Genomic DNA, 15,205 nt, shown 5'->3' with positions numbered 1-15,205 from the left:
AGGCTGAGAAAGTGTGACTTGCTCAAGGTCACCCAGTGGTTAAGCAGGGAAGAGTCGTAGTCCAATGTTCAAACCACCACTGTACAGCAGTAGACCTCACTTCCAATCAGTTTAATCAGTCCAAGTCAACAAAATGAAAATGCTCATTGGGAGTAATTAATACATCTTATTAAATCATTGAGATGCAGGACTAGCCCAAGATATTTTGCAATCTGAGGCAGAGCAGCACATCCACAATCACCTAAGAGTCAAAGCTAGTAAACATCGTTTACAGGCCTGCAAAGAAGAAGACTCTGCCACACGCTCTTACTGTCTGGAAGTTCTTCCAAACTTTTAAGTGGAATCTATTTTCCTTTAGTTTGAAGGAGTGTGTTACCCAAAGTATATCCACTTCTGTTATTTATATGATGATTTACTGCACAAATTTTATCATACACACACACACACACACTGCATAAAATATGCCACTGGGTTACCATATATCCAACATCGATCATAGACTTTAAATCAGTTTTATGAAGGCCTAAGTTTAAAGCTTCACAGATGATAGGAGTCTGGTTGACAATGGTCTAGGGCCAAAGGGGACACTCTGACTAAAGGCTTATTGTACGCACAGTGTGGCAAAGAGGTATATGGGCATGTTAGTATGAAAGAAAAATTGAAATGTTACATTTTAGACTACAGTTCCCAGAATCCCTCAGCCAACAATGGCAATGAGAGCTATGGGATTTTGGGAGTTGTATTTTTAAAAAGTCTTTTTGAGCTCCAGTGTTTCTAACTGCCAATGACATTAGCAGGTGTGTTGGACATTATCATGAAGAGAGTGGTCTAAGAACCATAGTCCATAAGGAAACAAGAAAAAAGAAAAGAAAAAAAAACATTACTGAAGAGTTAGGAGTGGCTTAAGATCTAAACAGAACTGTAGCCACACAGCATATTTTTAACTTTTGTGAGTTAGGGTTTACGTGGTATTTTGCTAAATGTATTATATATGGCTGAGTTTACTGGCACCACTACACAGTGTCTTTAGCTCTGGCAAACTCTTACATGGAGTGGTGTCACTAATTTTAATTATATAAGTTAAATGCCAATAATATGTTTTTAAAATATTTTTCTTTTAAATTTACATGGAATAAAGCACCTACAAGGTTCTAGATCCACTCCATAATCCTTACATGAAAATCTTTACTCCACATAAATTTACACGACTATATTATTTCTATCTCCTTTCCTCTCTTACTCTCAATATAACCCACTTTTTTCTCAATGCAGAACCTAAGGCTACTTATAACACAGATTTAAACAGATTTTTATCTAAAATCAATCATAATATTGATTTTTTTTTAAAAAAAATTAAGCTATCATATTAAAAGCCTAAAATGTATTTTAAAAGCTCTCAAGATGATATACAACAAAATCCTAAAATCCATAAGGAAAACAAATCCAAACTAGCACAATAAAACAATGAATTATAACAGATTCAAATAAAATAGCCATTCAGCACATAGAGTTAAAAATCTGTTTCAGTGTAAGACAGCAGCAAAAAATGCAAAGAGTTGAAAAGTTTGTGAGAATAAAAAAAAAAAATCTTTGCTGTATGCCAGGATGACAAAAGGAAGGCTCCAGGCAGACCTTTCTGGGGAAGGCCTTCTATAACTAAGGGACCATCACTGAAAATGCCTGTTTTCCCTCATAGTGAGAACACTTGGAGCAGAGTCTTAACTGACCACTCAGGGTTCAAATACAAATGCATGGGAGGATACACTGTGAAGTACATCATAGTCTGATACCTGAACTTTCAACTGGGCACAGAAGCAAACACAAGTCAAGTGAACATGGTACAATACTAGCAAAGCACGACTCTGATCCCCAATGCAAGTCACTATTTTTCCTTCTGTGTTTGTATTAACTCAGGTTCCTGGATTGCCTGTAAAGGCCAGTAATGCAGGTTGAGTCTCCCTTATCCAAAATTCTTGGGACCAGAAGTCTTTTGGATTTCAGATCTTTTTGGATTTTGGAATACCTGTATTTGCATATATGTACATCTTGGAGATAGGAGCCAAGTCTAAACATAAAGTTCATTTATGTTTCATATGCACCTTATACACATACCCTTGAAGGTAGTTTTACACAATATTTTTAAATAATTTTTGTGCATGAAACAAAGTCTTGTGTACATTGAACCATCAGAAAGTAAATGTGTCAGTGTCTCAGCCACCCATGATAAAAAGTTTTGATTTTTGGAGTATTTCGGATTTTGGAATTCTGGATAAGAAAGACTCAACCTGTAGCCCCAGTTTACAGATGGAGAAAGTGACCATGGCTCAGCCATGTCTCTGGTTGAATGATTTGTATCCAGACCTCCCACTGTGAACTAATCTGACATCCAGCACCATGCTTGCAGAGCATCTTTTCATCAAACTTCCAACTTAATACACCAATTACAGGAATAGCCAATGAATATGTACATTTGCTTTGTTTATTTGGAGAACAAAGGATAGTTCTGTGTGAGGACTCCAGCGCACTGTCATAAAACAGCCAGTTAGAAAAGCTTTCCAGCATGGTAGGAGGAGAACACTGCATGCTCATTAAAGGGCACAATAATAAATTAGGGTTTGCAATTTGCCGGGCCTACAGAAACAACACAATAGTTAAATGAGCACAAAGCAACTCTTTATGCAGAAAGTTGAAAAATGATGTGCAGACTTTTCTGTTGTGCCAAGTAGCAAATCTCAAAGGTTTTCCCTCTGAATACAAATATTTATATTTCTCCATACATAGGAGCACACATAGAGCTTGAACAGTGAGACAAAGAGCTGCAAATTAAGGCAAAAAGCCAAAACTGATGCAGAAAGCTTCATGATATTTACACTGTAGTAAATATTAGACTTGGAAGAAAGAAGAGTGAAGTTCAGAGGAAGAAGCATCAACAATCTATCTGGATGACACCATACTACTAGGAGAAAATAACAAAGATTTGGAACACTAAGGAAAGTTAAAGAAGAAAGCACAAAGGTAGGCTTGCTGCTGAACATAAAGAAAACAAAAATAATGACCACGGAGGATCTACATAAATTTAACCTAGATAGCGAGGAAATCAAAATGTGTTTGTCTTTTTGGTTGTCCATGGTATCCTCAGCACTCTTCTCCAGCACCACATTTCAAATGAATTGATTTTTCTCCTATTCATTTTCCTCACTGTCCAGCTCTCACAACTGTACATGGTAATACGGAAAACAATGGCTTATACAATTCTAAATTTCATGCTCAGTTGTGTATCTTTACATTTTAGGATCTTTTCTCATTCTTCCATAGCTGCCCTCCCCATTCCTAGACTTCTTATTTCCTGAATGCAGTCCCCATTCTGATCATTTATATTTATATTTATATTTGTGCTTTTAGTTTTTATTTTGCAATGTCCTACATTTTTCTTGGAAGTTCTACGTTTTGCAATGTCTTGTCCTCCTTTGGAGTTATGGTATCTGGTCACCCTGAGCTAAGATAAACATTGGTAAACATTCATAAATGCTAACAATAAAGGCAATGTATCTTATATGCATTCTAGGTCATCCCAAGCTTTCTTCAATTTCAGCAACACAATTTAGGACAAGAGAATCATTTTGTTGGTGCTGCTGCTAAATCCTGCCACACCTACTGCATATCATCCAAAGATCTGAAGGCATATTCAAATCTACTTTTTGTGATAACCCCAGAAGTCTTTCTGTGGACCGTTAAAGCTGGAACAACTCCAATACAGTTTACTTTGCATTTATAAAAAAGGACAACATAACGCTAAGAACATGTAGATTCATTTCATGTTTTAGGTTCAAGATATTCATTTGTGCACATTATCCAAAAAAAGATATCGTTATTTAAGAGTATTAGTTTTACAGTAGTAAATCAGAATGATTTATTACTGCTGTCATTAAGATATATATTTAATTAAGTAATCAAACAAATAAACAAATAAAATGTAGGTGTAATAAATGTCTAGAGAACTGGATAATTGGATGAAAGATATACTGGAATTTAAAAAAAGAATCTTTTGTGTTTTTTTTCAATCAAGCACTAGATTTATTTCATATTGTCATTTTAGACAAAAACAGGATAACATATACAGAAACTTAGAGAAGAGAATGTTTAGTTAGAAATAATACATCCACTGCTTTGGGTTTGGAACTCGCTATTTTATTTAGTGAACATTTATTTGTATAATCAATTTTGCTGTTTCAATTATTGTTTATTTATGTTGCTTCTTTCTATGTATATGTGTAAAAAACCTTTGTTGTTGTTGTTGTTTTTGGTGTGTATAACATCTAATGTCTAATGTTTGTATTTTAACACCAATCTTTAATAAAAATTATTTTTAAAACAAGAATGAGACAACAAGCATTACGCTCCATGGAAAATACGCTGTTCAATATACTTACCAGCTGATTAGATGCAGTGTATTCATTGGCTTCATTTAGGTGACACTGCCCATCATGGGGCTGCACCAATCCACCCAGCCTCCCATCCAGTGCAAAGTGTGGGACATCATCTGTTGTGAAGACCAACAAGTGAGAGGCCTCCTTCCGCCATCCAATCTCCTTCTACACAGAACAACAAACAATCCAAGAAAGAAATCCATCAGTCTCTCAGTCTTTGTTTACTCTCCCCTCATCAAACCATTCCTCAGGACATGTTTATTATTTTGGACAGTTCAACAGGTAAAAAAAAAAAGGGGGGGGGAAGTATTGTCACGTTAACTTAAGTCAAGGGCCTTTCAGGGTAAGATTCAATTCCAGAAAGTTTCCAGGGGCAAATTTTCAGTGGGGAGATGAGCCAACTCCAAAAATGCAGGATCAAAAATGCCAGAATATCTGATGACAGTTTAAAACTTTGGTGCTGGTAATTATGCATTCCCATAAGAGTAGCATTTCAGCTTTTTTAAATGCAAGCAAAATCAACTCTTTAGAGGGAATCATGTCATGAAGTAGGAGACATGGCTATCAAAGGAAGCCTAGAATACCAGATTTGCACTCCTCCCATCCTCTTAAGCAATCAGTATTTAAAAGCAACAACAACAACAACAACAACACATCATTCAAAGGGGCTGTATATGGACAACAAACAAAAACATTAGTGTAAAATAAAAATAAAGAAAAATAAATACCCAAAGCCTAGAAACCAGCTATTCTAAAGCCTACAGTGTAATTAAGGAAACACTAAGTTTACCCATCCATTAAGAAGCCAAGCCCTCCCTCCAGTCCATCTCCCCTGATCCAGGCCTTGGAGGTAGAGAAGAACTGCTGGCCCTCATCCCCTTCCCCTCCACCACTCCCTTCTCCTTTTGTGTTGTGTCTTTTTAGATTGTAAGCCTGAGGGCAGGGAACCGCCTAATTAAAAGATTGTATGTACAGTGCTGTGTAAATTTACAGCGCTTTATAAATAAAGGTTAATAATAATAATAACACTACAGTTGTTACAAAATGAATAAATCCAATTCACTTACTGTGGTCAACTATAAAAGCTTAACATCAGCTGTGCATGGAAAGAATAGGAAGCATAAATGAAAGCTACCCGTTATACTACAACTGAAGACAGATCTGAATATCCTAAAGCAGTAATTCTAAAACTCTGGTCTACCAGGTATTTTGAACTTCAGCTCCCAGAATCCCAAACTATTGGCCAAAATGGCCGTGCTTTCTGAGACCTCAATTTCAACATACCTGGAAGACCAGAGTTTGGGAATCACTGCCCTAAAAGAACTAGATCCTGTCTGATCTTGGCTAACCAGAGTCAGCCCTGGTTAATATTTCAATTGGAGACTGCCAATAAATACCAGGTGCTGTAGGCTATATTTCAGATGAAGGACTTGCAAAATCACTTCTGAGATGCCTAAGAAAATCCTATGAAATTCACAAAGTTGCCATACGTTGACACATGACTTGATGGCACATATACAAACAAAGCCATGGAAATTGGCATCAATACAATTTACTTTCATTTCTGAAACCCTTCTCCAATTATATATGGTTCAGTGCAAAACTGCTGCTCTTTGGAGGCTGCCAGGAGCAGCAAATGTAATCTCTTTGCACAAAATAATCTGAGGAGTGTGGGTCTAGAAAGGGTCCAGGGCCACAAAAATGTCCTTAGGGCCATACACTGCCCATGGGCCATGCTTTGCTGACTATTGTAATCTACATCTATATTGAGTGAAACTATATTCTACTTCTCTTTCTATCACTTGGCAGAAGCCCTTTTCAACAACTTTCTCCCAGCTAAATCTAGCAACAGGTTGCTCTTGGCCCATAGAGAAGTGTAAAGCACAGTAACTTTGCTGATAAGGCTGCTTATTTGAAGGGAAATATCAGTGAAAGGAAATGCTGCTGGGATAAGCCAAAACAAAGATGTCCTCTGCAACTACTAACCAGGGTGCACTCTGCAATTACTAGCCAAAAGGAATGTGCTGATTGAGGACTAATATGTTTATCTGAAGTTAATACTGGCTGGACCCTCAAGAAATATAACAGCAGCCCCCACATTATAGATGTCCAATGGCTCTGTAATACAACCACAGTAGAAGTTATACTATTACAGATCCCACCTCAAAAAGTGGCAAGCACTTTACATCTTCTCCAACAACTTAGGAAAACATTTCCACTTTTAGGAAATGGCAAAATAAAGGTGCAACAAGGGTTACAAAAAAGCCACATGAGACATATTAGCAGCAGGTGCAACTAATGCTGCCTTTAATTTCACCTTCTAAAAAGCAGGAAATAACTCCCCCTCCTGGGAAGTGATAAACATATTGTCCTTTGATTTTGCTGACAGCAATTTGAATCCAAATTGTCACTTTGCCAGCAGCTGATCCTCTGCCAAGGCAGCTAATCGACACAACTGTGCCTGTGCTACTAAGAAGCAGGTTGAGTTTTAATCAGCACAGGAACTTTTATTTTAACAAAGACAAATACACACATCTGAAAGCCAGTAACCAAAACTGAATCTCTACAAATAAATGCTACTTATCCAAAAATCATCATTAGAATAATAGCCAATGATGCAACATATCATTCAGAAAAAACCGAGGAAAAAAGTGGCAAAGAAAAGTATTTCATCATGCATACTGCCAAAATTCAAGTGTAAAATGCAAATGTTGTTCACATGAGAGTCATATTTAGTAACAACTGGTAACAAAGACCCTCAACAGAGCAGTTCAATGTACAAGTAACAATGGTACAGTCATTTCAGCTCAGAGATATACTTGGGATAGTATCATTCAAAAAGGAGTCAATAGGGAAAGGACAAACCCTACTCTGTGTGAGATGTGTAAGTTCCATGTGCAGGAACTGCTCACACATCCTACCATAAGGTACATATGTAACTTTCCCCTTCGAGACTAGCACCAAAAAACTAATTTCCCATAACAAACTCATTCTAAGAATTAAGGTACTGGTTCATTTTGAAAAACAAAAAGTTACAGTGACCCTTTCCTATATGCGGGGGATCCATTCTGGAACCCACCTATCCACCCACCCCTGCTTATGGGGAAAGCCATGTAAAGTGAAATCCCTTTATATGCTGTGGAGTCACATTCCCTGCGGTGCCCACACCATTTTGTCCTCCACAGCTTGCCATATGTGTTAACTCAAATCTGCATACGGCAAACCCACATATGACACGGGCATACTGTATTTTGTCACTTGTTGTTATGTCACTTCAAGCCATTTCCAACTTAAGGCAAACCTATCATAGGGTCTTCTTGTCAAGATTTGTTCAGAAGGGCTTTGCCTTTGTCTGAGGCAGAGAGAAGTTTACTTGCTCAAGGTCACCCACTGGGTTTCCATGACCAAACAAGGATTCAAATCCTGGTCTCCAGAGTCGTACTCCAACACTCAGACCAGCACATCACACTGGCTCTCACCTGACTTCCCATCTCCTACATTCTCAGCATTGGCAGGTGATGCAGAATTGAAAATATATTTATTAGTTTACATCAGTCCAAATTCCTCACCTCACATACAGCAGCCTGCAAAATGGCATCAAGGCCACCTTCTGGGGCGTCCCTGTTGCGAGAAACCTTCTGTTTCTGAACTTCCTCATTGAACCTGTCTACTTTATCTGTGAGGGACAAAAGATGTCGAAATCCAAAGGATGGAACACAGCTTGGAAATAGCTTGTAACTAGAAAGAAAATTTAAAAAACATGTATTAGTCATCTGTGCATTAAGGTAAGGATCACCTGAGTTTTCTTCATGTTTCATATTCAAAACTACCACCAAAGAGTACCTCAGTTTAATTTATTCAGATTTCCAATAATCTACCATACACTTTTTCAGCCTAAGAAGTAACTCCTTTTCAAAGCTTAACAGAATGTGAAGCCAAATATATTTCTTCACAAATATATCTTAGTGAAGTCAGCAAGACAAACTATTAAGCAAGCCTATTTAGAACTGGAATTTTGCCATAGTAAATTGAGTGAGGAAGGTTCATGCACCACTTCAATGCAAATAGTTAAATGAAGAGGAGAGGGTCTGACTGCTTTGATTCTAGCTTATGCATGCACAGAAAATATAGATTATACAATGTAATGCTCATGTAGATTTATTTACAATATTACCCTTCTTGACAAAGTGTCACAGTTACCTCAGCACTGTGAGAAGCCCATGAAGGAAAAGAGCTCTGAGCAAGCCAAAAGGAACAATATCTGCTAAAAGCTAGTTAACAGAAAGCCATGGAACTGAGAGGAACTCTCTGCCTTCCACACACTTCCACTACTCTTTATTATATTTACATAACCCAAAAGTGATGATCTGGCCAGCTCATTCTTTCATGCATGAGCAAAGTGAATGTCTCCTTTTTAGAAATGAGAATGACCATGATTCAAAAATCTGTTACCCTACTTCTCTAATGCTATAGTGTCAGGGGAATAATTTCATTTTAATCCTACTTTCTCTTATGAGTGCATAGGAGTCCCAAGAAGCTTAGCAGCTTCAAGTTCAGTTAGCTAATACTCTGTGACTTGAAGCTTAGCAGAGCTCTTATGTCAATTTAGACTGGCGGACAATTAGCAACATAACTTGAATATTTTTATCTAGGAAGACCATTCCTTCATATGTTCCTTCAAAGACATATGAAGATGCTGATTCACCCAGGTGAGTAACAAGCTATCAAGTGTAAGGCATATCGTTATGTTCAAAGATTTTATGTTTTAAAAATCTTTGCTCCCTCAAAAAGATAATCATGTTTGGTTAAATGACTCCTTCAACACACAGGAAAAACTGTATTTTTCTCTCTTCTACCTCTGTTGTTACATTGAAAACCCAGTTCTTCATTTGCACATAAAACATGTCAGGCTTACCCATTTCACATCCCAAGTGACAAAGCAGCACTTTAGAAAGGATTTTTTTCTCTCTTTGAACTTTCACAGAGTCCACAGCCAAAATGCCCAATACTAATTCCAATTCTCTAAAAACTGTAGCTTGCAAATCAGAAAGCAGCTTTGGGAACAACCACATCTTCCCTTTCTCTTGTCAGCCCTAATCACAATTTACTTTTACATCTGCCAAAACACAAATAATTTCAAACCATAATCTCAGAACACAGCCACTTCAAGTTCTGGTATCAAATTATACTCAAAATGTAAATCCTGGATAGTGCTAAGTGTTGTTGTTACTGTTAACATTTCTTGGATACATTTTTCTAAAACAAACAAACTTCAGGGTGGCTTACAATTAATAACACAACAGTTAAAACAAAAGCAATCAAATCAATGTATAATATAAAACTGGGATGGACTAGAAAGAATAAACAATGACAGCATCGCTGGAGCAAGCATATACACTCCAGGGACACCAAAGCCAAAGAAGAAACAGTAGTATCCAGTATCCCTGTAGTCTCATGCAGGTGAGCATGGTGTTGCACATAATAGGCTTTGACTAAGTAACGTGAGGCAGATTTCAGAGTGAAAAGACTCATGGGTAGAGCCAGGTTTTCATTAACTGCCAGTCTGATTTCAGCAGTTAGTCAGCTGCCCTAACAACTAAAGGCTTCTTGACACAGGATATGCATTTCTTTGTTAAGAGATAATACGAGTCCCAGACGAGGCAGTCCTTTAAATACCATTACATGAAACTTGATTAGTGGGCTGCTACTGATGCTACAATCCTATGAGCACCTGGCTTGGCAGTAACTACTGCTGAGTGAGAGTTTCTTTACAGTGAAGGACTGAGCAGTGTTATGTATTGATAAGGTATAGATCTAGGAAAGTGCTGTACTGTTGGCATGCTTAGCATAGATGATTTAGAAGGCTCTCGCTTTTTAAAACAAGTTTCCAGCCCTCAACGTTTTAGAAGTTAGACTGAAAGTCTACATAAGCATCTTTATTGAACCCCACCCCCACTGAAGAGCAACATTTTCAAGGCTGTCTTCCTTTTCTTAATCACATTGGCTCCCATTCTTCTTCAACATTCTTCTCCTGAATTGCCAATCCCAGGATTCCAAGGATGGAAACATGGCAGTTTAAGTAGAGTGAAAGTGCTATAATTGTTGTTCTCCCTATTACTTTTACTTTAATTTCCCACAACATTGCTAAAATTCAGGAGACTTTCATGGTTACAGCTATCATGTGTTTTTGTCCACAGGATGCCTAGAAGCAAGCAAGGCATTTTAAAAAGAGCTGACAGCCACACATCCCTTTCTCTTCCCACAGCAAGTGGTGGAACAAGGTACCACTGCTCCCACTACCTTGTCCTCTTCCTTCCACGGTGGCTGGAAGGACAGTATTCCACAAAAGCAGGTAGATGGGCAGAGAAAGGACAAACATGACAAAAGGAGATGGATGGGTGAAGCAAAGAGGAAGGAAGGGTGTTGAGACAAGCAGCTATAGCAAAGCACAATGCTAAGAATTTGTGCCCGAGGATTCTCACCATACCTTTTTAGAGATTCTTAGGAATTAGGGGCACCTGGGGCCTATTTTCTTTCTTTATTCCTACTACAAAGAGTCTTGCCTGTACACCCCTTGAGCTGTGGGTGTTGCTCAAGCTTCCCACCTTCTTCTGCTCAAATGAAACTAAGGCCCTTTATAAACGGGCACCCTAGTACATACTCTGTACGTACTAGGGTTGCCCGGGGGCGTCTCTTTCAGACGCCCCCAACCCTAGTATGTACAGAGTATATACAAAATGGTGGTGCCCATTATACATGGGCACTGCCAGTACGACATCATGGCCGTGCCACGTCCAAACGGAGCGGCGCAGACGTGACATCCTGGCGCTGTGGAAGGAGCTCCATTTTGGAGCTCCTTCCTGGTTTTGTGTCGCTGGCGATACGTCGGGGAAAGGGGCGGGTCTGTAAACCGCCAAAGTCTTCTTATGCTCTGACAACTGCTACCAACAACAACAGCTCCTTTGCTTACCCTGTGCAGGGGTTGTTCTGGTATCTGGGTGCTGTGTAAGAAAAGGGAGAAATGTTCTTGTCCACGAAAGAGCCAAAGCCAAGGCGGAAATTGCTGGTGAGCTTTCCCATCTCTTCCGCCAGGGTGGTTCCCAGGTTCCGAATGGTATCCAAATCATCCTTCATGGAGAGGGAAAGGTCCATCAAATAATATAAATCTACAGGGTAATCTTCCACCTGTCGAACCTGGACGTGGAAAGAGGCTGGATCACCTGTGGAAACAGAAGATTATGGGTGGTTAAAAAGCACTCCCAGCCTACTCAGCTTGTGCTACAAAACCAGCTTCCCAGCCATTGCCAGAAATAGCCACAGATTCATGGGCAAAGTATGAATGCTCTACACAAAGTTTCCTGTTGCAACATGTAACTGATATAATATGCCAAAATCCAGCAGACAGCATACTTTCCTTTTTTGGAAATTATTCCTTCAGTTAAGGATACCATTGCTGCAGTTTGGCAATCAGGGCAAATGAAAATGCTGGCGAGAAGAGCAACTGAAGCAGTTCTTCCAGAACATCAGTTGGCAACATCTACAATCCTGTGGTGTTACACTGATGTGGCTGCTCTTTATTTCCTGCCCACACCAGAAGCCAAGGCCTGACACTCCCCAGGAGCCAGGATAAGGCATGGTGCCCCTCAGCAGAAGCTAATGTTGCTGTGACAGATTACAAAAACTCTACAAACGCTTAGCTGGAATGTCACCCACCTATTAGTGAAACAGAAAGATGTGTGCTTGCAGCTCCCAACTGGGCACTGTTTCACTTAACTCGCTACATTTATTTGCCAGCCTTACTCTCAGCATATCCAAGGGAAATTCACCCTGACAATAATGCCTTACAATTCAATAGATATAACACAAAAGGGGGGGGGAGGAGGGACAGAGATGGTAGAGAAATAAACAAATGTATGTACAGCTTGAGTCTCTCTCATCTGGAATTCAAAAATCTGAAATACTCGAAAATCCAAAATTGACAACATGGATGTCTGAGATACCTTTGCTTTCTGATGGTTCAAAGTACACAAACTTTGTTTCATGCACCAGCTATTTGATGGCAAAGGGATAAAGGAGGGCTAGTCAAGGGGCTACTCATAAAGATCACCAACATCTCCACAACACAACACAACAATAGACACTACATCAATATATAACACAACACAGAGAGAATGCAATTTACCACACAATCTCAGCTACAAGTAACAAAATGCTATATACAGTTTCAGGAACAATCTTAATGTTGTTATCAAAGAGTCAGACAAAGAAGGAGCTGTAGTCATGGACTACATATAGGAGGTTGAGAGACAACTGTACAACTGTACATTTTACAGCATCCTTTCTAATGATCCCACATGAATATCAGAAAGAATTACACAAACTAATGAAGAAATTTCCAATAGAGATACAAAATCAAATCTGAATTCATAGAATCATAGAGTTGGAAGAGACCACAAGGGCCATCCAGTCCAACCCCCTGCCATGCAGGAAATCTCAGTCAAAGCATATCCGACAGATGGCCATCCAGCCTCTGCTTAAAGACTTCCAAAGAAGGAGACTCCACCACACTCAGAGGGAGTGTGTTCCACTGTCGAACAGCCCTTACTGTCAGGAAGTTCCTCCTAATGTTGAGGTGGAATCTCTCTTCCTGTAGATTGCATCCATTGTGCCGTGTCCTAGTCTCTGAAGCAGCAGAAAACAAGCTTGCTCCCTCCTCAATATCACATCCCTTCAAATATTTAAACAGGGCTATCATAACCTTCTTTTTTCCAGTCTAAACATCCCCAGCTCCCTAAGTCATTCCTCATAGGACATGGTTTTCAGACCCTTCACCATTTTAGTTGCCCTCCTTTGGACACGCTCCAGTTTTTCAATGTCCTTTTTGAACTGTGGTGCCCAGAAATAGACACAGTATTCCAGGTGGGGCCTGACCAGAGCAGAATATAGTGGCACTATTACTTCTCTTGATCTAGACACTATACTTTTATTGATGCAGCCTAAAATTGCATTGGCCTTCTTAGCTGCCTCATCACACTATTGACTCATGTTCAACTTGTGGTCTACTTGGACTCCTAGATCCCTTTCACACGTAGTCTTGTTCAGCCAGGTGTCCCCCGTCCTTTATCTGTACATTTTATTTTTCCGCCCTAAGTGCAATACCTTACATTTCTCCGTGTTGAATTTCATTTTGTTAGCTTTGGCCCAGCTTTCTAGTTTATTCAAGTCATTTTGAATTTTGATCCTGTCCTCTGGAGTATTAGCTATTCCTCCTAATTTGGTGTCATCTGCAAATTTGATGAATATGCCCCCAATTCTGTCATCCAAGTCATTGATGAAGATGTTGAATAGCACAGGCCCCAGGGCAGAGCCCTGTGGGACCCCACTGGTCACTTCTCTCCAGAATGAAAAGTAGCCATTGTTGAGCACCCTTTGGGTTCGGCTGGTCAACCAATTACAAATCCATGTAAGTTACCTTGTTTAGCCCACATTCTACAAGCTTGTTTGCAAGAATGTCATGGGGAACCCTGTCAAAGGCCATACTGAGATCAAGATATACAATATCCACAGCATTCCCTTCATCTACCAAGCTGGTCATTTTATCAAAGAAAGAGATCAGATTTGTCTAGCATGACTGGTTTCTCTGAAACCCATGTTGACTTTTTGTGATTATGGAATTGCTTTCTAGATGTTCACAGACTCTCTGTTTAATGATCTGCTCTAGAATCTTTCCTGGTATTGAGGTCAGACTAACTGGACGATAATTGTTGGGATCCTCTTTTTTCCCCTTTTTGAAGATGGGGACAACGTTTGCCCTCCGCCAGTCTGCTGGGATCTCTCCTGTTCTCCAGGAGTTTTCAAAGATTATTGCCAATGGCTCCGATATTACATTTGCCAGTTCTTTTAATACCCTTGGATGTAGTTCATCTGGTCCTGGTGACTTAAATTCATTTAGTTTAACTAGATATTCCTGTACTATCTCTTTTCTTATTCTGTGCTGAAATTCCCCTAATCTGTGCTCTCCTCCATTTTCCTCAGGTTGAGCACCTACTGCCTTTTCTGAGAAGACTGAGGCAAAGAAGGTGTTGAGTAATTCTGCCTTTTCTCTGTCTTCTGTTAGCATTTTGCCATCTTCTCCACACAGTGGCCCTACCGTTTCCTTCTTCTTCCTTTTGCTGCGGACATATCCAAAAAAGCCCTTTTTATTGTTCTTAACCTCTCTAGCAAGCCTGAGTTCATTCGCGCTTTAGCTTTTCTGACTTTACCCCTACACATGCCTGCTATTTCTTTGAATTCCTTTTTTGTGATTTCCCCCTTTTTCCATTTCTTATACATGTTCCGTTTAAAACTTAGCTCAGTTGAAAGTTCCTTATTCATCCATCCTGGTTTCTTCAGACACCTCCCATTTTTTTTTCTCACTGGAACTGTTTGAAATTGTGCCTTCAGTATCTCCCTTTTGAGAAACTCCCATCCGTCCTGAACTCCCTTCTCTTTTAGTATTTCTGACCACGGGATCACCCTCAATATTTCTCTAAGTTTACTGAAATCCGCTCTCCTAAAGTCTAGAATGCTTGTCTGACTATGCCTGGCTTCTCCTTTCCACTGTATAACAAACTCCAGGAGAACATGGTCACTTCCACCTAATGGTCCCACCACTTGCACCCCATTAACCAAGTCATCCTTGTTGGTTAGGATTAGATCTAAAATAGATGACCCCCTTGTTGCCTCTTCCACCTTTTGGACAATGAAATTGTCTTCGAGGCAAGTTAGGAACCTTGAGG

At 39.4% G+C, this 15,205-nt stretch overlaps 1 protein-coding gene across 4 annotated transcripts in view; it reads right to left on the bottom strand.

The window, feature by feature from the left end:
- The window catches only part of ITGB5 (integrin subunit beta 5), a 111,928-nt gene that overhangs the window by 61,349 nt on the left and 35,374 nt on the right, over positions 1-15,205 (bottom strand). For all 4 annotated transcript variants that reach the window (XM_042453330.1, XM_042453321.1, XM_042453338.1 and 1 more), the window contains 3 exons: positions 11,398-11,647; positions 7,997-8,165; positions 4,431-4,592 (listed from right to left, as the gene is read on the bottom strand). In XM_042453330.1, the coding sequence (XP_042309264.1) occupies positions 4,431-4,592; positions 7,997-8,165; positions 11,398-11,647 (581 nt within the window). The remainder of the gene's footprint in view (positions 1-4,430; positions 4,593-7,996; positions 8,166-11,397; positions 11,648-15,205) is intronic.

Source organism: Sceloporus undulatus, chromosome 1 (genome assembly GCF_019175285.1).
Source record: "Sceloporus undulatus isolate JIND9_A2432 ecotype Alabama chromosome 1, SceUnd_v1.1, whole genome shotgun sequence".
NCBI lineage: Eukaryota > Metazoa > Chordata > Lepidosauria > Squamata > Phrynosomatidae > Sceloporus > Sceloporus undulatus.
This window is presented reverse-complemented; position numbering and strand designations above follow the sequence as displayed.